The sequence below is a fragment of the Calonectris borealis genome, chromosome W (genome assembly GCF_964195595.1).
Source record: "Calonectris borealis chromosome W, bCalBor7.hap1.2, whole genome shotgun sequence".
NCBI classification, from domain to species: domain Eukaryota; kingdom Metazoa; phylum Chordata; class Aves; order Procellariiformes; family Procellariidae; genus Calonectris; species Calonectris borealis.
In genome coordinates, this window is record NC_134351.1 from 12318173 (window position 1) to 12341105 (window position 22933).

The window sequence follows — 22933 nt, forward strand, 5'->3', positions numbered from 1 at the left end:
AATGCCGTGCTCTTTGGCCCAGGTGTCTATGAGGGTGTTTCGGAAGTGAGTCCCGTTGTCTGACTCAATTCTTTCTGGGGTGCCATGTCGCCACAGGATTTGCTTTTCAAGGCCCAGGATGGTGTTCCGGGCGGTGGCATGGGGCACAGGATATGTTTCCAGCCATCCTGTGGTTACTTCCACCATGGTGAGCACATAGCGCTTGCCCTGTCGGGTTTGTGGGAGCGTGATATAATCAATCTGCCAAGCCTCCCCATATTTATACTTCAACCATCGTCCTCCATACCAAAGAGGCTTTACTCGTTTGGCTTGCTTGATTGCAGCGCATGTTTCACATTCGTGGATAACCTGTGCAATAGTGTCCATGGTTAAGTCCACCCCTCGATCACGAGCCCATCTATATGTTGCATCTCTCCCTTGGTGGCCTGAAGTGTCATGGGCCCACCGAGCTATAAATAATTCACCTTTATGTTGCCAGTCCAGATCTACCTGAGCTACTTCGATCTTGGCAGCCTGATCCACCTGCTGGTTGTTTTGGTGCTCTTCACTGGCCCGACTCTTGGGTACATGAGCATCTACATGTCGTACTTTTACAGTCAGGTTCTCTACCTGGGCAGCAATATCTTGCCACAATGCGGCAGCCCAGATGGGTTTACCTTTGCGCTGCCAGTTGTTCTGCTTCCACTGCTGCAACCACCCCCACAGGGCATTTGCCACCATCCATGAGTCAGTATAGAGATAAAGCACTGGCCATTTTTCTCGTTCGGCAATGCCCAAGGCCAGCTGGATGGCTTTCACCTCTGCAAACTGACTCGATTCACCTTCTCCTTCAGCAGTTTCTGCAACTTGGCGTATGGGACTCCATACCGCAGCCTTCCATCTCCGATGTTTTCCCACAAGGCGACAGGACCCATCCGTGAACAGGGCATATTGCTTCTCGTTTTCTGGTAGTTTGTTATATGGTGGGGCCTCTTCAGCACGCATCACCTCCTCTTCTGGGGATATTCCAAAATCTTTGCCTTCTGGCCAGTTCGTGATCACCTCCAAGATTCCTGGGCGACTGGGGTTTCCTATTCGGGCCCGTTGTGTGATCAGTGCGACCCACTTACTCCACGTAGCATCGGTTGCATGATGTGTAGAGGGGACGCTCCCTTTGAACATCCAGCCCAGCACCGGCAGTCGGGGTGCCAGGAGGAGCTGTGCTTCAGTGCCAACCACTTCCGAAGCAGCTTGAACCCCTTCATATGCTGCCAATATCTCCTTCTCAGTTGGAGTGTAGCGGGCCTCGGATCCTCTGTATCCCCGACTCCAGAACCCTAAGGGTCGACCTCGAGTCTCCCCTGGTGCTTTCTGCCAGAGGCTCCAGGTAGGGCCATTCTCCCCGGCTGCGGTGTAGAGCACATTCTTCACATCTTGTCCTGCCCGGACTGGCCCAAGGGCTACTGCCTGAACTATCTCCTGTTTAATTTGCTCAAATGCTTGTCGTTGCTCAGGGCCCCATCTGAAGTCGTTCTTCTTCCTGGTCACGTGATAGAGAGGGCTTACGATCTGACTGTAATTTGGAATATGCATTCTCCAAAAGCCCACAACGCCTAAGAAAGCTTGCGTTTCCTTTTTGTTAGTTGGTGGAGACATGGCTGTTATTTTATTGATCACATCTGTTGGGATCTGACGACGTCCATCTTGCCATTTTATTCCTAAAAACTGGATCTCCTGTGCAGGTCCCTTGACCTTACTTCGTTTTATTGCAAAGCCGGCCTTCAGAAGGATTTGGACTATTCTCTCCCCTTTCTTGAAAACTTCCTCTGCTGTGTTGCCCCACACGATGATGTCATCAATGTATTGCAGGTGTTCTGGAGCCTCACCCTGTTCCAGTGTGGTGTGGATCAGTCCATGGCAAATGGTAGGGCTGTGTTTCCACCCCTGGGGCAGTCGGTTCCAGGTGTACTGGACACCCCTCCAAGTGAAAGCAAACTGTGGCCTGCACTCTGCCGCCAAAGGGATGGAGAAGAAGGCATTAGCGATATCAATGGTGGCGTACCACTTGGCTGCCTTCGACTCCAGTTCGTATTGAAGTTCCAGCATGTCCGGCACGGCAGCACTCAGTGGCGGCGTGACTTCGTTCAGGCCACGGTAGTCTACTGTTAGCCTCCACTCTCCATTGGACTTTCGCACTGGCCATATGGGACTGTTAAAGGGTGAGCGAGTCTTGCTGATCACTCCTTGGCTCTCCAGTCGACGAATCAGCACATGGATGGGGATCAAGGAGTCTCGGTTGGTGCGGTATTGCCGCCGGTGCACTGTTGTGGTAGCGGTCGGCACCTGTTGTTCTTGGACCTTTAACAACCCCACAACAGAAGGATCCTCTGAAAGACCGGGCAAGGTGGACAGCTGTTTAATTTCCTCCGTCTCCAGGGCAGCTATACCAAAAGCCCACCGGTACCCTTTTGGGTCCTTGAAATACCCTCTCCTGAGGTAGTCTATGCCAAGGATGCACGGAGCTTCTGGGCCAGTCACAATGGGGTGCTTCTGCCACTCATTCCCGGTTAGGCTCACTTCCGCCTCCAACACAGTTAACTCTTGGGATCCCCCTGTCACTCCAGAAATACAAATGGGTTCTGCCCCTTTATAGCCTGATGGCATCAGGGTGCACTGCGCACCGGTGTCTACGAGAGCCTTATATTCTTGTGGATCTGATGTGCCAGGCCATCGAATCCACACAGTCCAGTAAACCCGGTTGTCCCTTTCCTCCACCTGGCTGGAGGCAGGGCCCCTCTAGTCCTGGTCATCATATTCGCTATCTACTTCTTGTAAGTATGAGTCAGAAGTCCCTTTGTTAAGGTCGGAAGTGGAATCAGCCCTTCTACTCTGTCTGGGGAACTCACTGGAGACTGGAGCAGCAGTTTTCCTGGAAGAACCCCCTTTTGTGGTTGTTTTCCCTTGCAACTCATGTACCCGTGCCTGTAGGACTGAGGTAGGTTTTCCATCCCACTTCCTCATGTCCTCTCCGTGGTCACGCAGGTAAAACCACAGGGTGCCCCGGGGTGTGTACCCACGATGTCTCCTCTCTTGAGCAGAGGGACGTTTGCTCCTAATGGCTGAGACGCTGGCCCGTGCAGGGGGGGAGCAGGACATATCCTCTTTGATTTGCTGGACCTCCTGAGACAGTTTCTCCACAGCAGAGACACAGGCCCGTAGGGAGGAAGAGAGACTTTCTTCATATTGCCGGAGTTGGCCAGCCAGTTCATCCACTGTTTGTTCCTCTCCATCTCTCCAGGTCATTACTGCCAACGAGTTTGCATGTGACGCTGGTGCGCTCCGTACAAACTTCCGCCACATGGGTCGGGTGCATTTGACCTCATCTGGGTCTTTGGATAACTGCTCGTTGTTCAGGTCATCATAAATCACTTCCAGCACGGCTAATTCTCTCAGGTACTGGATACCTCTCTCCATGGTGGTCCACTTGCCTGGGTGGCATATAACATCTTCCTTGAAGGGATACCTTTCCTTCACACCTGACAGGAGTCGCCTCCAGAGGCTGAGGACTTGTGCACCTTGTCCAATTGCTTTGTCAATGCCCCCTTCCCTAGAAAGGGATCCCAGCTGCTTGGCTTCCCTACCCTCTAATTCCAGGCTACTGGCCCCGTTATCCCAGCATCGGAGCAGCCAGGTGACAATGTGCTCCCCTGGACGACGGCTGAAGTCTTTTCGCATATCTCGCAGCTCACCCAGAGATAGGGATCGGGTGGTCACCATCTCATTTACGGGTTCTGCCTCCTCCTCCTCCTGTTCTCGTGATGGCCCTGGTTCATCTTCATCCCTTACTAGACGAGCTGATTTTCTTGTGCATTTTCTTTTTTGTATAGGGGCGACTGATACCGGTGTGGGTTGGTTCTCTGTTGTAGGGGGCGGAGTAGCTGCTGTGCCTGCCCTGGGGGGTGAGGGAGCTGCTGTGCTTGCCGTGGGGGGTGGGGTAGCCGCAGGGCCTGTTGCTTTGTCATCAGCTGCAGAGACGTTTCCTTCCCCTTGGGGGTTCTGAGTGGTGTTAAACAGGGCTCGGTAGGCGTGGGCCAGGCCCCAGCACACTGTAGTGATTTGCGTCTCCCTGGAATGGCCAGGGTGACAGCATACTTCTTCCAAATATTCTACTAATTTTTCAGGGTTCTTCACTTGTTCAGGGGTAAAGTTCCAGAACACTGGGGGTGCCCATCGCCCTAGGCATTTGCCCATGCTATCCCACTCGCCCTGCCACTCATAACTATCCAACCTTGGGGCAGATCTCTGGATGACATTCTTAAATTGCTTACTAACCTTGGAGAAAACCGCAACAATATTCCCAAGGAGTACCAAGAGATATATCTTAACTACCCAGGGATGTTCAAGGTACTGGCAAGTTATTTTAACAAAGGAGATGAAGGTAGTGAGGGTGCCATTCTCTATTTCCTCCATAAAAAATCTCTCGGAGGAAAAGGTATAATTGCTAATGGTCTCCATGAGGTGGTACCCGAAATGCAGAAACGGCTTCATTACGAATCCCAAATACCAAATAACCCCCAATGCCAGTGTTTTAGTAACAAATCTCCCAGGCAAAACATCATTAATCACGGCAGAGCACAACAGACTACAAAACCCAACTCCAATTTTTAACAGGTACAGTAAAAACAAGAGCATGGTGCAGAACAAACGAATATGTTACCAGATATAAATTCCTTAATATGTTCTAAATAATCTGTCGTTATCTCAACCCTTCGTGCCCCACGTTGGGCGCCAAAAAGGACTGTCGTGGTTTAACCCCAGCCAGCAAAAAAATAAACGCCACGCAGCCGCTCGATCACCCCCCCCCGGTGGGATGGGGGAGAGAATCGGGAGGGCACAAGTAGGAAAGCTCCCGGGTTGAGATAAAAACAATTTAATAATTGAAATAAAACTAAGTAGAACAGTAATAATAACAGTGAGAACAACAACAATAACAGAATACACAAAGCAGGCAATGCACAACAGAACCGATCACCGACCGCCGACCGCGTGTCACGAACGGGGGGCGAGCCCCCCCACACACCTGGTTTTTATACTGAGCATGATGTCACATGGTATAGAATACCCCATTGGCCAGCTAGGTCCACCACCCCGGCTGTGCTCCCCCCTCCCGGTGCAAGCATCACCCAGCAACAGCCAAAGCATCAATGGGCCATCAACGCTCCTTTCACACCGAACCCAAAACACAGCACACCCCCCAGGCGACTGGGAAGAAAGTTAACCCTGTCCCAGCTGGAACCAGGACAATTGTTTTTCTTTGTATCCTTCTTCCTTTTCTTTCTAAACCCTTTGGAATTTCTTAAACTTTTATTCTTCATTGACCATATATTCCCTTCTGTAAACTGTAGTCATAGGATTTCTTCATTTATGAAATATATGGGCTACAGAAATTTTGGCTACAACTCTCTTCTGCCCTTGAGTTCTGCGCATGGAACAAAATTAATCATTTTAAATTCATATAGTCTAAGCAGGTTATAGTTTCTTCAGGTTTTGGGGACTCTCTTATTCTATGTCATTTTGGGAAAAAAATACATAGTTAAACTTACTATTGTCCTGGAAATGCTCGTGATGGAACTGCTTATGTAGTTTCAGAGTGGACGAATAACACCACCTCGACGAGCCCCATCTCCAGATGGCTCCTCTCCATACAGCCCTGAGGAAACAAATCGTCGTGTCAACAAAGTTATGCGAGCCAGGCTGTACCTGCTGCAGCAGATAGGACCCAACTCTTTCTTAATTGGAGGAGACAGCCCTGATAATAAATACAGAGTGTTTATTGGACCTCAGGTAGAGAACGTTTTTGTGTTGTCTGTAGCTTTTATTAATTTATAGTTAATCTTGGAAAACTGTACAAAACCAAATTAGATCAAGTTAGTTGCCAACCCTTGCTAACAGTTCTATAAAGTAATGTTTAAAAGATGTAATCTGTGCTCATGTAAAATAATGATCAGCTTGGTTTTTTTTTTTTTCAAATATGTAGCAAGTATTAGTTTTTTCTAGAGTTTCTTTAAAAAAAAAAAGACTGGGAAGTAATTACTAATGTGCTGTATATTTCTCATTCCTAGAAGTGGCTCCTAATTATATATCTTAAGTATTTTTGGCTATAATTTGGCCACTTCATTTTCCTAGTTTCTCACTCTGAAACACTATATTTCCTCTATTCATGGGATATATAAATGACAAGCACATGACACAATTCCTTTAATAGTGTGGTAATTTCATTAATACCCATAGTAAGGTTCTTTTCAGAGACTTGCATAGTACTGCTGTGATGCTGTGTTGGGGAACGTTTAGATTTTTGAGTAAACAGAAGCATCTCATTTAAGTTTGATTGCTGTCATGTTATGGGTATGTGATGATTATATGCATAACTTCCTTCTAGTATGAAGCGTAGCAATAGCTTCAGCTGATTTAAAAAAAATAAAAAAGGGGAAAAAAGTCAAGAGAAAACTGGTGTTATAATTGTCTGCTTTTCCATACATATTCCTGAATAATGTTTTGGGGATTCACATTTTCTGTAAGGCCATGCAAGAAGATATTTATGTCTATATATGAAATATTTTGCATTAACTACTATTTTTATTTTTTTAAAAAGCGTGGGGGGGGGACTAGTATATGTCTCAATGATGCACTTAATGATCTATGTAATTATCAATTCAGTAGAGCCCTAGCATATACTTTTCTTTGCAGACTTGTAGCTGTGGCCGCGGGACGTTTTGTATTCATCTGCTGTTTGTTATGTTGCGGGTTTTCCAGCTTGAACCCTCAGACCTGATGCTCTGGAGAAAGACACTGAAGAACTTTGAGGTAATAGATTTCTAATAAATCTAATGGCAGATCTAAAATACACTCCGGGTAAAAGTCTTTAGGGCATTATCTTAAATGCTAGGAACTGCTGTATTTCAAAGCAACAAGAATATATGTTTTTAATTATATCTTTAATTTGGGTTCAAGAGCTCTGCAAGTAGAAAAAAAAATAATCTGCAAATAAAAGAATTAGTAGAGAGCTGTAGTTTAGTGAGTGATTCAAATCTTGGATTTTCTACTCAAATTTGTATATCTGTCTCACCGATTAGCTGAAAGGTAAACCGAATAAGGATCTTCAGAAGTAATTGTGTGTATACTTAAAGCTATTATTTTTAATAAGCAAATAGGTTTTTGTAAAGTTTTTTGTGATCTATTTATTAGTAAGACTTCTGAAATTCCTGCTACTGCTAATGCATTATTGTGAAGGTGAATAGATCTTTCTTAGCAGTAGTTAAGCTTCAGTAAAACTACCTTTAAATACAAGCTATTCATAGCATAAATATGACTGTTGCTATTTTTTTTTCTGATGTTAGGTTGAGAGTTTGTTCCAGAAATATCACAGTAGGCGTAGCTCAAGGATCAAAGCTCCATCTCGTAACACCATCCAGAAGTTTGTCTCACGCATGTCAAATTCTCATACATTGTCATCATCTAGTACTTCTACATCTAGTTCAGAAAACAGGTTAGTATTTTTCTAAAGGAATTAAAAGCTTTATTCTGTAATTTTTTCTAATTTTCGAGGTTTAGAATCACCTACATTCTTTTTGTTCAAAGCTGCTTTCATTCCAAGCCACATTAAGTCTCTGTATTTGCAAACAATCAAGAGTCAAGCATACATTGGTCACAGTCATACCAAGTGGGCATAATTGCTTTATACCTTCTGTTTGAAAAATGTTAAGTAGAGTTGTGAAAAGAATTTTTTTGACTCTGTGAACTTGGGAAACAAACTCTAGAAATGTAAGTGATCATCTGCAAGACTGAAGCATAGTTAACTTTGGAAACATGTTTATTTGTGTGCATTTGTTCAAATACAGCACTTGTGCAAATGCTGACAAATGAAGAAACAGGATTTATTTGGCAAGCCAGTTCCTTTAATTATATACCTTGCATAGGAAGATAGCTTTTGTTTTTTTTTTTCATAGGAATGGCTTCATTGGACTGTGAACTTTGCTACATTAGTTCTCATTTTTGACAGGATGAAAGATTCTTTCAGTTGTTTGCCAGTACACCTGATGATTAGTTCCCAGCATTACTGGTTCAATGAGATAAGTTGTCATTCTGTGTGAGTCTAATCTTGCATGATATAAGTATTGGAGAGCACTGAGCATCAGATTCATTTGAGATAAGTTTACTCAGTTCTGATAATTACTGTGACTTGCAGTTATTTTTGGTTTATTACTAATTCTTCAAAAATAAGTTTTAAATTAATACTTGTGTTTCTATACATGCCATGGAACTGAATTTTTCACTGTAAGCTTACTTTTGTGGATTTTTCAAGGACAAAGAAAATTAGTGTCAACCATTTGCAGGAAAATAGAAGTGAATATATATGTATAGAAACAATGTATATACAAATTATTTTTATTTTAGAAATATACTGTTGCTGAACAAATACAGGGTTCCTACAAACTTTTAGACACGCACCAACTATAACTTAATTTTTTTTCTATGAATAGTAAGAGTTTTGCACATTTAAATAATATTATAGAAGATTAAATCTGTGTTTTTCATTACATGTTGTTTAAGTTTAGAATAATTTTTCTGGCGAAATCTCTGGTTATATCCATTTAAAAATTAAGGTGGGGGTAAATAAAATGGAAGCAACATGTAAAACAGGGAAAATGGTGGGTTTTTAAAATCCACATGTGATATGTAGATATATTAGTTTTCATATGAATCTATTACATCTGTTTCTCAGTGGCAGAAAATTCTTGAGTGGCTGTTATCTTCTGTTAATTTTGAGTTTTACATGTGTTCATCAAATAGTATTTACAGTTTTCTGTGATGAGCTAAAGACTATCTTGTGACTCAATACTCTGAAAGGAGTGTGGGGAAAAAAATGTATGTAGCTTTCAAAATCTAAAAATTTCTTAGTTTTTCAAAACCAAAGGATAAGTAAAAAAGCAAAGATTGGTTTGTTTAAAGAAGCCGGGGGGGGGGGGGAAGTGCCCAAGGCTGGGCCTTTCAATCTCTAATTGGTATCTGACCTAGTTTGAAAAGATGTCACGCATTTTGTGACATTTCCTTTCATTTCAACAAAGTGTTGTCTGTACTCAGTGCTTCTAAAAATTTGGTTGCTCACTTATTCAGATCAAGGTTTACAAGAATGATTCATGAATAGAATATAGTTATTCGGAAGTGACTGTTCCAAATTGGAAGTTAATCTTTTTCACTGTTAAAGCCTGTTCTGAATTCTGATATGCCGTTTTTATGATCACAAATATTTATTTTTATAGTATGAAGGATGAAGAAGAACAGATGTGCCCCATTTGTTTGTTAGGCATGCTGGATGAAGAGAGCCTAACTGTGTGTGAAGATGGCTGCAGGAACAAATTACACCACCACTGCATGTCAATATGTACGTTGTCATCTTTGTCTTGTTAAGTTCTGGTGACTCTAAATATGCAAAAGTATTATAACTTAGTGTGTTTGTTTGTAGGGTTTTTTGTTTTTTTTTTAAAGCTCTTAAGTGATGACTGTAGCTCTTTGAGAGTTTGGTGTCATTCAGGTACTATTGATATGCCTTATTTATCAGTCATCAAATTACAACTTGATTTGTGAATGCTTTGAGAAAGAAGTTAACTGCAGGGCTAGAGGTTTGAGCCTCTTACCCGAGTGAGAAGATCATGTCCAATTAGAGCAAGGTTAGGAACAGACTTTTACCTATCTGTGACTTGTCATTAGAATGCATGAAAGTCATCTACTAGGATTATATAGTGAATTATGGAGTATGTTTTTATATACTGCATTAAATGAAGTATATAAATAGTTTGCTTTAACAAATAAAATTCCATCTCCCATGTTTTAATACTTTTTCAAAAGTATTGATTATGTTTGAGGCACAAAGAACTGCATTTCAATTCATAACTTTTAATATTAATTATAGTGCTAAGCTGAAGTGTTTCTGCATGCAAAAATGTTTAAATGCACATATTTATTAGGCCTCTGCACATGGCTCAGTTCAGAAGTGTTTATCCTGAAACTGACGTTCTTCAGTAAAACTTAAAAATAATAATGCCATCTTCTGGTTTTATGCACTATAAAACTGAAATACATATCCTGTTGCTGTGTTCCAGGGGCAGAAGAATGCAGAAGAAACAGAGAGCCACTTATATGTCCTCTTTGTAGATCTAAATGGAGATCTCATGATTTCTATAGGTAAGGATTCAGTCTGAGTATAACAAACTATCTGTTTCTGGATCCTTAGTTGATGTTCCTAAATATGCTAAAGTATTTACTTCGGTAAATGTTTCATTTGTTAATCCATGTTATTTGTTGTTAATCTGTAGTCATGAATTGCCAAGCCCTGTGGATTCTTCTTCTGTTCTCCGTGTGGTTCATCAACAAATTCAGCAGCAATCTACAGTTGGATCACAGAGAAGAACCCAAGATAGCAATTTTAACCTTACTCATTATGGGGTCCAGCAGATCCCTTCTGCCTATAAAGATTTAGCTGAGCCATGGATTCAGGTAATTTTACTTTGTAAAAGAAGCTTCAAATTTAAAAACTAATTTTTTTTTTTTTAACTGTTTTGCTAGATTTGTCAAATCAACAATTCAAAAATTTATTCTGAATCCCATCGGCTTTATGGCTGATTATTATTGGAAAGAATTATATTTAACTTGCATCAGAAGAAAAGGTTTTCCAGTCTTGTTTTCACTGGGGTTTTCAGTTTTGGACTTCATCTCAGGCCTCGTATTAAAGGTCCATGTAATAAAATGTAGTATTCTTAATTCTAGTTTTGGTTGTGCAAGTGTCACATAAATACAAAGTTGGCACTTACTGTTACCCAAGTTGGGTTGCAGGAGCCGAATGACCTAAATAACCTCTAGAGTCTAGAGGTGGGTTCAACTGAGCAGGGATCACATACTTAAAAGAAGAGTGGGAGAACTTGTATTGCCTATATGTCTGCTGTAAATTTTGTCTGGTATAGCCAGACCTTGGTTTCAGGGTTGTTTATATCAATGTCTAGAAACGAACTCCATACTGAATAATTAAAATTCAGAGTGAATGAAACCATCCATACAGTCATTCCCCCACTTCTCTTAGCAGAGTTTTTGGAGAACTGATGACTTATCATTTATGATGTTTCATTTCTATCACAGAATCTTTTTTAAGACACTACCTTCTGGCACATTTTTGCTGTCAGGCTTCTTAAGGAGATCTTTCACCAGAAACATTTCTTTGCTCTTTTTGATTGCTCTTCTTAAGTAGTTAAGTTGCAGTATTATTCAATTTGACTCCTGTAATGTTGCTTTTTCCTTGGCAGGTATTTGGAATGGAGTTAGTTGGCTGCTTGTTTTCTCGAAACTGGAATATACGAGAGATGGCACTTAGACGTCTTTCCCATGATGTTAGTGGTGCTTTATTACTGGCTAATGGTGAAAGCACTGGAAATTCTGGAAGTAGCAATGGAAACAATACAAGTGCTGGAGCTTTGGGAGCAGTTAGTGGGTCATTTCAGACCAGTATCTCAGGAGATGTGGTGGTAGAATCCTGCTGCAGTGTGCTGTCCATGGTCTGTGCTGACCCTGTCTACAAAGTGTACGTTGCTGCTTTAGTAAGTAGCTGTTTACTCGTATTCTAGTAATTTCCAAGTGACTTCATTTTTGAAAGGGGGGAGATATACGAAGTCAGGAAACCTAATAATTGTTGTTGAGCACCACTGATGACTTGACTTTTAACCATCATCTGAAAACGAGTTGAACAACATCCTCAGCAAGAGTGAAATGGCATGACTCCACTGGTCAAATATAAGGAAATGCTTGCTACAGTGCTAAGTATTAATAGTACTTGTATGACCACATTCTTTCCAATCTCAAAGAATACATGACTAATTCTAACAGTGAATATATAGTAAGCTGTTTATCCTTTGAACATTTCACTGATATTTTGAATGCAATTTATATAGAACTATTTACAACTCTTAAAAAAATAAAATAAATTTGTGTAGCTAATTTGATTTCATATGTATTGTTTTTTCCTTTCTCTTAGAAAACCTTAAGAGCCATGCTGGTATATACTCCTTGTCATACTCTAGCAGAGAGGACTAAACTACAGCGACTTCTCGAGCCAGTTGTAGAGACAATATTAGTTAAATGTGCAGATGCCAACAGGTATGGTGTCGTCTCATGAACTTCAAATTCATTTTGGATTGTTACTGAAATGTCTTGAAGCTTCATTTGTTGCTATTTTATATGGAACTAGGAGACCATTTATAGGTGGTGGTGAAATAAAGTATGGATCATACGTATAAATGTTTTTGTTAAAGTCTAGTTGCTACCAACCAACTTCTATCTTGAAATATGTAGGTTTTGAAGGCACCTGATTATATTTTTCCAGCACTTACGGATCTTAAATGATGCTTTGCTTGCATAAGGCCTTTTTTCCCCTTAAAATAAAGGAAGATATGTTGGGTGCAGTTGTCAACCATCCCTTCCATCTCAGTTGATATTGCTTTGGTCTAATTCTCATGACTCCCCTTTAAACAGTCAGCAAGTACCCTTCAGCAAGTACCAATCATCAAATTTTGTATCTTTAATATATATGTATGTTTCCTACTTCAACAAAAGCTGTTGTACATCTATGTCATTGTCCTGGTTTTGGCTGGGATAGGTTTAATTTTGAGTGAGCAGTTGTGTGGTGTTTAGTTGCTGGCTAGGGTTAAACCACTACAGTCATGAAGTGTTAACATAACACTACTACTTTTTACTTCATAGTGTAATGTTAGGAGATGGCTATTCTGAGTGAATGCATTTGGCAGTTCTGGCTTGAGTAGGCCTTGTCTTCCTCTCCCAAGCTACCCTGTCTGCTCTGCCAGACCAACCATTTCTTCAGCTGTACTGTAAACTAGATGCAGAAGTCCACTAGATTGATGATTTTTTTTTTTTTAAGTTTTTTGTCTTTCAGTTTAGTTCCTAAGCAGCATTGCTTCTGAAACTGCAACTAGAGATGCACTGGCAATAGTTTGGCAATAGAAAAATCTAAAATTAAAGGTATAAGTGAAATAGAACTGTTCCTTGTGGTGCTGGATTTCTGGATTTGGCCTGTTTGTGCAAGAGGATGAGATCCTAATGTGCAGTTGAATTAATGTCTTTATTTAAAGAGATTATTGCCTGAAAGTCTCAAAGAATTTGAAAAATGGGGAAGCTGATTTCTATTTGGGTTTTTTATTTATTAGTGATAGACATTATGTTTCTGGAAGTGTCCTTGTAAAAAATGTCACAACTATTGGTAGCTTACAGATAGAGGATTATAAAAGTGTATTGGAATAAAGTGATGTGAAATAATTTTCCAAGCACAATTCCAAGCTAATGATTATTGAAATGTAATGATTAAAATGTTTTTCTTGAAAGCATCTGCTAAAAGTTGTTTGCGTTTTTTGTTTTAATTTCTTATAGTCGAACAAGTCAACTTTCAGTCTCAACACTATTGGAGATGTGTAAAGGCCAAGCGGGAGAGCTGGCAGTTGGGAGAGAAATACTTAAATCTGGTAATAATAGCTCTTCATATATAATTGAATTATAATTACAAGCAAATATACTGAAGTGTTTTAAATTTAATACAGGATTTATCCTGTATTTGCCAGTGTGGCAAAGAGAACAGTGTTGCTCTCAGCAGTTTGGGGGGGAGGGTGGTGTTAATTTGGGTGCACATTGTGTATTTCTGTATGTTATAGTTCTGATCTTTATTTAGATCAGAATTTAGATTGTGAACATATCTAATCCTTATTTTATCAACTTTTTTTATAGGGTCTATTGGTATTGGTGATGTTGATTATGTCTTAAACTGTATTCTCGGAACCCAAACCGAGTCTAGCAACTGGCAAGCGCTACTGGGGCGACTTTGTCTAATAGACAGACTTCTGTTGGAATTTCCTGGTGAATTTTATCCCCACATTGTCTGTGGAGGTGTTTTACAGGCTGATACTGTAGTAGACAGGTACTTACTTACACTATGTGACACTTAATCTTTGTAGTTGAATGTGTTGTTGGTGATTTCTTCAAAAATTGGTTGTTTTAATTCCTGTAAACAAATAGTATATATTTATATGCAAAAGTGCACCTACTTTACAAAGTAAATGGTTGCCTTTTTTTTAACTTCTGACCTGTGAAACAATTCTGAAGCACCAGTGCAGCAATAAGTCTCCTTTCTACTGCAGAACTGACAGCTAAATAGATTATCTTGAAATGGCTTTCTTGGCGCTAGTTAAGAGCATATCAGTTTATAAGACACTTTTTTTTTTTTTCTTCTTCCTTTTTTAACTTTCAGGTATAAGAAACTTCTCTCCCTCTTAAATTTCGCCTTGCAGTCAATTGACAATTCCCACTCAATGGTTGGAAAACTATCACGGAGAGTATTTTTGAGTGCAGCAAGAATGGTGGCAAGAGTGCCCCATGTTTTTGTAAAGCTGTTAGAAATGTTGAGTGTGACAAGCTCAACTCATTACACAAGGATGCGTCGACGTCTGATGGCAATAGCAGATGAAATGGAAATTGCAGATGCCATCCAGCTAGGCATGGAAGAAATGCACTCTGGGGAATGTCGACATGAAGACTTTTTGCAGCTACCTGTACCAGATAACTCTCCAGAAGCTACTGAAAGTAATACTCCTAACAATACTGTCCAGTTATCAAGGAAAAGTGAGAAAAGTTTAAGTGATAAAAAACCGAGTGCCAGTCCAGAGGACACTTCTGAGACACTGGCTGGCCTTGCTGTGGGACTTCCTGTTTCATCAGTAACCACTGAGCAACCAAAGCCAGCCATTCAAACAAAAGGAAAACCCCCCAGTCAGTGTTTGAACTCCTCTCCCTCATCCAGGCATTCTCAGTCGCTATTCCCAATGTTTCTGTCTCCTTCAAACCCATCTGTACTAGCTGGCACTGTAACAGATGTCTCTAAACTCAGACCTCAGGGATTCGTTCCCTGCAAAATCCCCTCACCTTCTCCTCGAACACAGCGGAAACTTTCTCTCCAGTTTCAGAGAAACTGTTTTGAAAATAAAGAACCAGAGAAACTTTCTCCAGTTTTTACCCAAGCCAGGCCATTGCCATCCAGTCACATACACAGGTCAAAGCCATCACGACCCACCCCAAGTGATGTGAACAAGCAGGGAGAAACCTCAAAAAACAGTATGACACTTGACCTGAATGATATTTTGCAGTGTGATGGCAATAGCAGTAGCAGTGTGGTTATACCAAGTGAAGAGAGAGTGTTCACACCAGTAGATGAGAAATGTCAATTGGATGTTAATGCAGAGCTCAATTCCAGTATTGAGGACCTGCTCGAGGCCTCCATGCCAACAAGTGATGGCACAGTTACATTCAAGTCTGAAGTTGCAGTTCTTTCTCCTGAGCGGGCAGAAAATGATGATACTTACAAAGATGATGTAAATCATAATCAAAAATGCAAGGAAAAGATGGAAGCTGAAGAAGAGGAAGCTTTAGCTATTGCTATGGCAATGTCAGCATCTCAAGATGCCCTGCCAATAATTCCCCAACTACAGGTTGAAAATGGTGAAGATATCATAATCATTCAGCAGGATGTAAGTATCCATATGGTAATTTAGCATAAGTTTCAACTGAGGTTCACTGAATTTATAAAGCAGTGCTGTTGTATTTCCAAAGTTATATAAAACACAAAGGGACTCAATACCCTCTCCTAGAAGTTGGAGTATAAACAGTCTACCAGTTGAGGGTGCTAACAGAATCCTTCTATGGTTATTAACAAGTTTAGAGGCAGTATTTGGAAGAGACATCATGTCATATACCAACCTTTAAAATGGCAAAGAAGAAAGTGTAAAAGTGGGGAAACAGGAAATGAGAACAAAGTTTTTAAGCAAGAGTAGAACTGTACTGGGTCTTGATGCTGATTTACTTTGAAGGCAATTGTACAAAACCAAATTGGTTTCTGAAAGAAAAGACAGAGTAGGAAGAGATCTTGCTGTCAGCACATCTTGAGAGAGAAGATGTGAGATACTTTAGAAATCAGAAAAAAGATGTTTGTTTGCAAATAGACAAAAGCATAAGAAATAGGAATAGAGAAAGAAAGGAGTATTTTATAAAAGTTCACAAAATGGTTGAGTGTATTGACTTGAGAGTAAGACAGGTGCTGGAAGCTTGTGAGGCTGCATGCCTAGGAAAGGTAGCAGACTTGGTGGAGTTACTGGAAAGAGGAATGAAATGTTGGGTTTTGTGATCCTTTGCATGAGGTAACAACATGTGAAGCATAAAATGACAGAAATAAATTAAGAGAAAACATGATTTTTGTTTGTGTTTACTATAGGTGCTGACTAAAACCTTGACTAGACATGAGATCAGGAATAGCAAAAAGTCTTGCTCCTATTTGTGTCCTTATATCTTGCCTTTCACCTTCAGGTAGTAACATAGAGGAGGCTCTCTGTTCTTACATACAGTAGGAATATGTGGATTAAGGAATACACTGGTGTTCTGGTCTCAACTGAAACATGTATAACATGCAGTACAAATAACTGTAAGGGAGAGGAGAGGCATATAAACTTGGATATTTCATAACCTTCCAGAATGTCTACATTTTAGATGCATGTTAGTAAACATGGGATTGATTTGGAATTTAATTTGCAGACACCAGAAACTCTGCCTGGACATACCAAAGCAAAACACCATTACAGAGAAGATGCAGAATGGCTTAAAGGTCAGCAAATTGGTCTTGGAGCTTTCTCTTCCTGTTACCAAGCTCAAGATGTAGAAACAGGGACATTAATGGCTGTAAAGCAGGTAAATACTTCACTTTCTTGAATATATTGTGCTTGTTCTTCAATATTTATTTGAAATATTAAATATAAAAGCTCTCTACTTTCACAGATGACTTCTGTTCCCTACTTCCTCTTCTCCCTGTCGTGTGTACTCACATGATACATAATACAAAGTCTTTATGTGTGTGGAATTAACATAATGTTTTCAGTTTCTTTCACTCTTCCTTAAAAGGAAAAAAAATGTACTTTTTTTATATGCCCCTTTTCTTTCATAGTTTTTCAAATGCATTTTTGTTTTTATCAAGTTCACAAATCAGTGACAGAGATAGGAATGGAGTCCAGGTCTCTTGATTCCAAATTGATGCTTTATTTGAAAGATAGCTATTAAAAGTAATTTCCCCTTGTCAAGATTTTTTTCCTAAAACAGTTTAAGCGGAGGAAATGTAGTTTAATGCTCACTTCCTCTGATCCAACAGCCAACTTTGAGGCAAGTATTTTTAATATTTAAATTATTAGATACAAAAATGTGACTGAGAAAAGAGGCCCAAATGCACATGCTTCGCTCAAGATTTTGGAAGGTTCTAGAAGTGAGTAAATCTTCCACACTTAAGGTGCCCTAGGTCTAAATCAGTGATACCAACATAGAGGGAATCTTAGTCCTGACGTTTTCTTATTAATTCTAGAATGAATTTATATCTATGGAATTGAGCAGTTTCAAAACATTTAATCAGGGAAAAGAATATCTGTCATCAGGTATTTCTCCTTTGAAACTCTCTTGCTTGTGAAAGAGTAGGACTGTCCATGTGGTCCTTGAGGCTCCTCCTGGAGAGATGATGATGATTCTGAGGCCCAGGGGAAATTCTCTGCAGCATACTATTATTTCAGATTTAGTATGGATCGGAGCTGGGGTTGGCTCCAGTTTCATTGCTGGACTTCTGATCGGCTTTTTTTTCTTGCCCATTGACTTTCTGGGATAAGAGGTTTAGTTATGAAACAGGTAGTATGGTTAAACTGGTAAAAAGTCTTACAAATAACATCACTGTCAGAATCCTGTTTCAGGCCTTATCTTTCTTCCTTTTCTTCAACATCTGAAAAGAAAAAAAAAATTCCTAGTTTAAGCAGAGGAGAGTGAAGAGGGAAGTTTCCCCATGCCACACTTGGAGAGATTTTTTTTTTTTTTGTTGGTATTTCTCCAGAAGATCACTCTTAATTTTCTATGACTGTCTCGCATGGAGATATACGGTCTCAGCTGAAGGGACTTGAGATAAAAGAATACTTGCTATTTCCAGATGATGAAAAGGGAGAGAAAACTATCCATTCTTGTTACTGTACTGAAGGGGGATGGTTACAGGACTGGTAATTATGTAAGGTAAATCTGCATACCATATTTCAAAACAGGTGACCTATGTCAGGAACACATCATCTGAGCAAGAAGAGGTAGTTGAAGCACTGAGAGAAGAAATAAGGATGATGAGTCATCTGAACCATCCTAACATCATTCGAATGTTGGGTGCTACGTGTGAGAAGAGTAACTATAACCTCTTTATTGAATGGATGGCAGGTAAACAACTGCATGCCAAAGAAAATGAAAGTATCAGTTGAGTCTTGAACTATGTAGTTTCATACTGCAAAATATTCCATGCATTGCTTCAGTTTGCAAACTTTTTTATTTTTTTTTATTATTTTATTTTATTTTATTTATTTATTTATTTATTTATTTATTTATTTTATTATATTATTTTTTTTTATTGCTGTTGGTAACCAGTATAAAGGTTTACTTACAGAACAGTTTAAGCGGTATTCTTACTAGCATCCTTTTTTGAATTGGAATTTTCCATACCTAATCTGTCATACAAATAAAGTAATTGGAAGCCCTGAACAAAAATTCTACTACTACTACCTCAATTTCTGAATTTAAATGAGGAGTTATGTATTGGGTTTGCGTGGCAAGGTTTTGGTAGCAGGGTGACTACAGGGGTGGCTTCTGTGAGAAGCTGCTAGAAGCTTCCCCCATGTCCGATAGAGCCAGTGCCAGCTGGCTCCAAGACGGACCTGCCACTGGCCAAAGCTGAGCCAATCGGCGATGGTGGTAGTGCCTCTGTGATAACATATTTAAGAAGGGGAAAAAACTGCTATAGGACAGCAGCTGGGAGAGAGGAGTGAGAGAAACAACTCTGCAGACACCAAGGTCAGAGAAGAAGGAGGGGGAGGACGTTCTCCAGGCTGGGGCGACTGGTGGGAGGATCGGGAGCACAGGTAGTGTTTTCCTCGATCTCTTTAGTGGCGGGGAGGAATACTTAAGGGAACAGGAAAACTCATCGGATCAACACGTGGCTTAGGGGCTGGTGCCATCAGCGGAATTTTGGCTTCTTTGACCACGGGGAGGTTTACATGGCACCGGGCCTGCTGGCGACGGACGGAGTTCAGCTGTCTCACAGGGGGAAAAGGATTCTTCGTATGAGTTGGCGGGGCTCATCGAGAGGGCTTTAAACTAGGTTTGAAGGGGGAAGGGGATAAAACCAGGCTCTCTAGAGAAGAGCCTAGGGACCGCACGCCAATGTCGGGGGAGAAATCGGCAGCCCAGCTCAAGTGCCTCTATACCAATGCACGCAGCATGGGCGGCAAACAGGAGGAGCTGGAAGCCATTGTGCAGCGGGGTAGCCATGACTTAGTCACCATCACGGAAACATGGTGGGATGAGTCTCACGATTGGAGTGCTGCAATGGATGGCTATAAGCTCTTCAGAAGTGACAGGCGAGGAAGGAGAGGCGGTGGGGTAGCCCTGTATGTCAGGGAGTGCTTTGACTGTCTAGAGCTCAATGGTAGTGATGACGAGGTCGAGTGCTTGTGGGTAAGGATGAGGGGGAAGGCCAACAAGGCAGATATCCTGCTGGGAGTCTGTTATAGACCACCTAGCCAGGATGAGGAGGCAGACGAAATATTCTACCAGAGGCTGGCAGAAGTCTCACAGTCGCTAGCCCTTGTTCTCATGGGGGACTTCAACTTTCCGGACGTCTGCTGGAAATACAACACGGCAGAGAGGAAACAGTCGTGGAGGTTCCTGGAGTGTGTGGAGGATAACTTCCTGACGCAGCTGGTAAGCGAGCCCACTAGGGGAGGTGCCTCGCTTGACCTGCTGTTCACAAACAGAGAAGGACTGGTGGGACATGTGGTGGTCGGAGGCCGGCTTGGGCTTAGCGACCATGAAATGGTAGAATTCTCGATACTTGGTGAAGTAAGGAGGGGGGCCAGCAAAACCGCTACCATGGACTTCCGGAGGGTGGACTTTGGCCTGCTCAGGACACTGGTCGAGAGGGTCCCTTGGGAGACAGTCCTGAAGGGCAAAGGGGTCCAGGAAGGCTGGACGTTCTTCAAGAAGGAAGTCTTAAAGGCGAAGGAGCGGGCTGTCCCCATGTGCCGCAAGAAAAACAGGCGGGGAAGACGACCGGCCTGGCTGAACAAGGAGTTCTGGCTGGGACTCAGGAAAAAAAGGAGAGTTTATCACTTGTGGAAGAAGGGGCAGGCAACTCAAGAAGAGTACAGGGATCTCGTTAGGTCGTGCAGAGAGGAAATTAGAAAGGCAAAAGCCCGGCTAGAACTCAACCTGGCCACTGTCGTGAGAGACAACAAAAAATGCTTTTACAAGTATATTAATGACAAAAGGAGAGCCAAGGAGAATCTCCATCCTCTATTGGATGCGGGGGGGAACGTCGCCACCAAGGATGAGGATAAGGCTGAGGTACTCAACGCCTTCTTTGCCTCAGTCTTTAGTAGTCAGAGCGGTTATCCTCAGGGTACTCAGCCCCCTGAGCTGGAAGACAGGGACGGCGAGCAGGATAAACCCCCCATAATCCAAGAGGAAGAAGTTAATGACCTGCTACGCCACCTGGACGTTCACAAGTCTATGGGGCCGGATGGGATCCACCCGAGGGTACTGAGGGAGCTGGCGGAGGAGCTTGTCAAGCCGCTCTCCATCATTTACCAGCAGTCCTGGTTAACGGGGGAGGTCCCAGACGACTGGAGGCTTGCCAATGTGACGCCCATCTATAAGAAGGGCCAGAAGGAGGATCCGGGGAACTACAGGCCGGTCAGCCTGACCTCGGTGCCGGGGAAGATCATGGAGCGGTTCGTTTTGAGGGCGCTCACGAGCCATGTCCGGGACAACCAGGGGATCAGGCCCAGCCAGCACGGGTTCATGGAAGGCAGGTCCTGCTTGACCAACCTGATCTCCTTCTATGACCAGGTGACTCGCCTAGTGGATGAGGGAAAGGCTGTGGATGTGGTCTACCTGGACTTCAATAAGGCCTTTGACACTGTCTCCCACAGCATTCTCCTAGAGAAGCTGGCGGCTCACGGCCTAGACATGTACACTCTTCGCTGGGTAAAAAACTGGCTGGACGGCTGAGCCCAGAGAGTTGTGGTGAACGGAGTTAAATCCAGTTGGCGGCCGGTCACGAGCGGTGTTCCCCAGGGCTCAGTACTGGGGCCGGTCCTGTTCAATATCTTTATCAACGATCTGGATGAGGGGATCGAGTGCTCCCTCAGTAAGTTTGCAGATGACACCAAGTTGGGCGGGAGTGTTGATCTGCTTGAGGGTAGGAAGGCTCTGCAGAGGGACCTGGACAGGCTGGATCGATGGGCCGAGGCCAACTGTATGAGGTTCAACAAGGCCAAATGCTGGGTCCTGCACTTGGGCCACAACAACCCCATGCAACGCTACAGGCTTGGGGAACAGTGGCTGGAAAGCTGCCCAGAGGAAAAGGACCTGGGGGTGCTGGTTGACAGCCGGCTGAACATGAGCTGGCAGTGTGCTCAGGTGGCCAAGAAGGCCAACGGCATCCTGGCCTGTATCAGAAATAGTGTGGCCAGCAGGACTAGGGAGGTGATCGTGCCCCTGTACTCGGCACTGGTGAGGCCGCACCTCGAATGCTGTGTTCCGTTTTGGGCCCCTCACTACAAGAAGGACATGGAGGTGCTGGAGTGTGTCCAGAGGAGGGCAACGAAGCTGGTGAAGGGCCTGGAGCACAAGTCTTATGAGGAGCGGCTGAGGGAACTGGGACTGTTTAGCCTGGAGAAGAGGAGGCTGAGGGGAGACCTCATCGCGCTCTACAACTACCTGAAAGGAGGTTGTAGCGAGGTGGGTGTTGGTCTCTTCTCCCAAGTAACAAGCGACGGGACAAGAGGAAATGGCCTCAAGTTGCGCCAAGGGAGGTTTAGACTGGACATTAGGAGAAATTTCTTTACTGAAAGAGTGGTCAGGCCTTGGAACAGGCTGCCCAGGGAAGTGGTGGAGTCACCATCCCTGGAAGTATTTAAAAGATGTGTAGATGAGGCCCTTAGGGACATGGTGTAGTGGGCATGGTGGTGTTGGGTTGACGGTTGGACACGATGATCTTAGAGGTCTTTTCCAACCTTAATGATTCTATGATTCTATGAAATAGTGAAATCTCTTCATTATTGTACAGAGCCAGTACAAGAAAGTTTATATCCTTTTTTTAAGAAGGAGCTTTATTAATTTTATGAATGGGATTATATGTTGTTGCAGTCCTGTTACCAAGACTAGATTTGGTGTTTTATATATCCTTGTTTCGTAAAAAAGAAAACATTACACCGTAACTTACGTTCTTTGGCAGAAACCACTTAGCAATACCAAAGTGCTAACAAGCAAAGCCCAAGTATGTGTTATTACAAGCAATAGTGCAGAAAATATTTTCTCAAAACTAAAGGTGTTTAACTCTTAAGTATAATTTTTCTGAAATAGTATTATTTAGATAATGAAATGTCAGGAATTGTCTTTACCTCATTCAAGCCTAAATTATATTAGAATACTTTGAGAAGCACAATGGAAATCCAAAACTTTGAGGATCTAGATACCACTTCTGGAAAACAGAGGAAGATACTGCTTTTCCTTGCTTGTATACTTGCTTCTATATATTGGTACTTAGATGATAACAAAAGTAAATTAAGATCCTTAGAGGGAACACTTACTGGAGGCTGCACGTATCTATTGCCCCAAAGAAAGCTAGTGTTCTACTACTTGAAAACCTTAGTGCAAAATGTAGATATAAATATATGTAGTTTTTTATCAGCAACAGTACTTTGTACGCTAAGGGATTTGTACGTTCTTTTAAGGACAG

At 42.1% G+C, this 22933-nt stretch overlaps 1 protein-coding gene across 3 annotated transcripts in view; it reads left to right on the forward strand.

The window, feature by feature from the left end:
• LOC142074681 (mitogen-activated protein kinase kinase kinase 1-like) overlaps positions 1–22933 on the forward strand; it is a 96313-nt gene that overhangs the window by 67380 nt on the left and 6000 nt on the right. For 2 of the 3 annotated variants that reach the window (XM_075135463.1, XM_075135465.1), the window contains 13 exons: positions 5623–5823; positions 6727–6843; positions 7377–7525; positions 9300–9421; positions 10140–10221; positions 10353–10533; positions 11334–11624; positions 12059–12180; positions 13465–13556; positions 13816–14005; positions 14336–15608; positions 16666–16818; positions 18195–18357. In XM_075135463.1, the coding sequence (XP_074991564.1) occupies positions 5623–5823; positions 6727–6843; positions 7377–7525; positions 9300–9421; positions 10140–10221; positions 10353–10533; positions 11334–11624; positions 12059–12180; positions 13465–13556; positions 13816–14005; positions 14336–15608; positions 16666–16818; positions 18195–18357 (3136 nt within the window). The remainder of the gene's footprint in view (positions 1–5622; positions 5824–6726; positions 6844–7376; positions 7526–9299; positions 9422–10139; positions 10222–10352; positions 10534–11333; positions 11625–12058; positions 12181–13464; positions 13557–13815; positions 14006–14335; positions 15609–16665; positions 16819–18194; positions 18358–22933) is intronic. The other variant, XM_075135464.1, reaches the window with a different exon arrangement.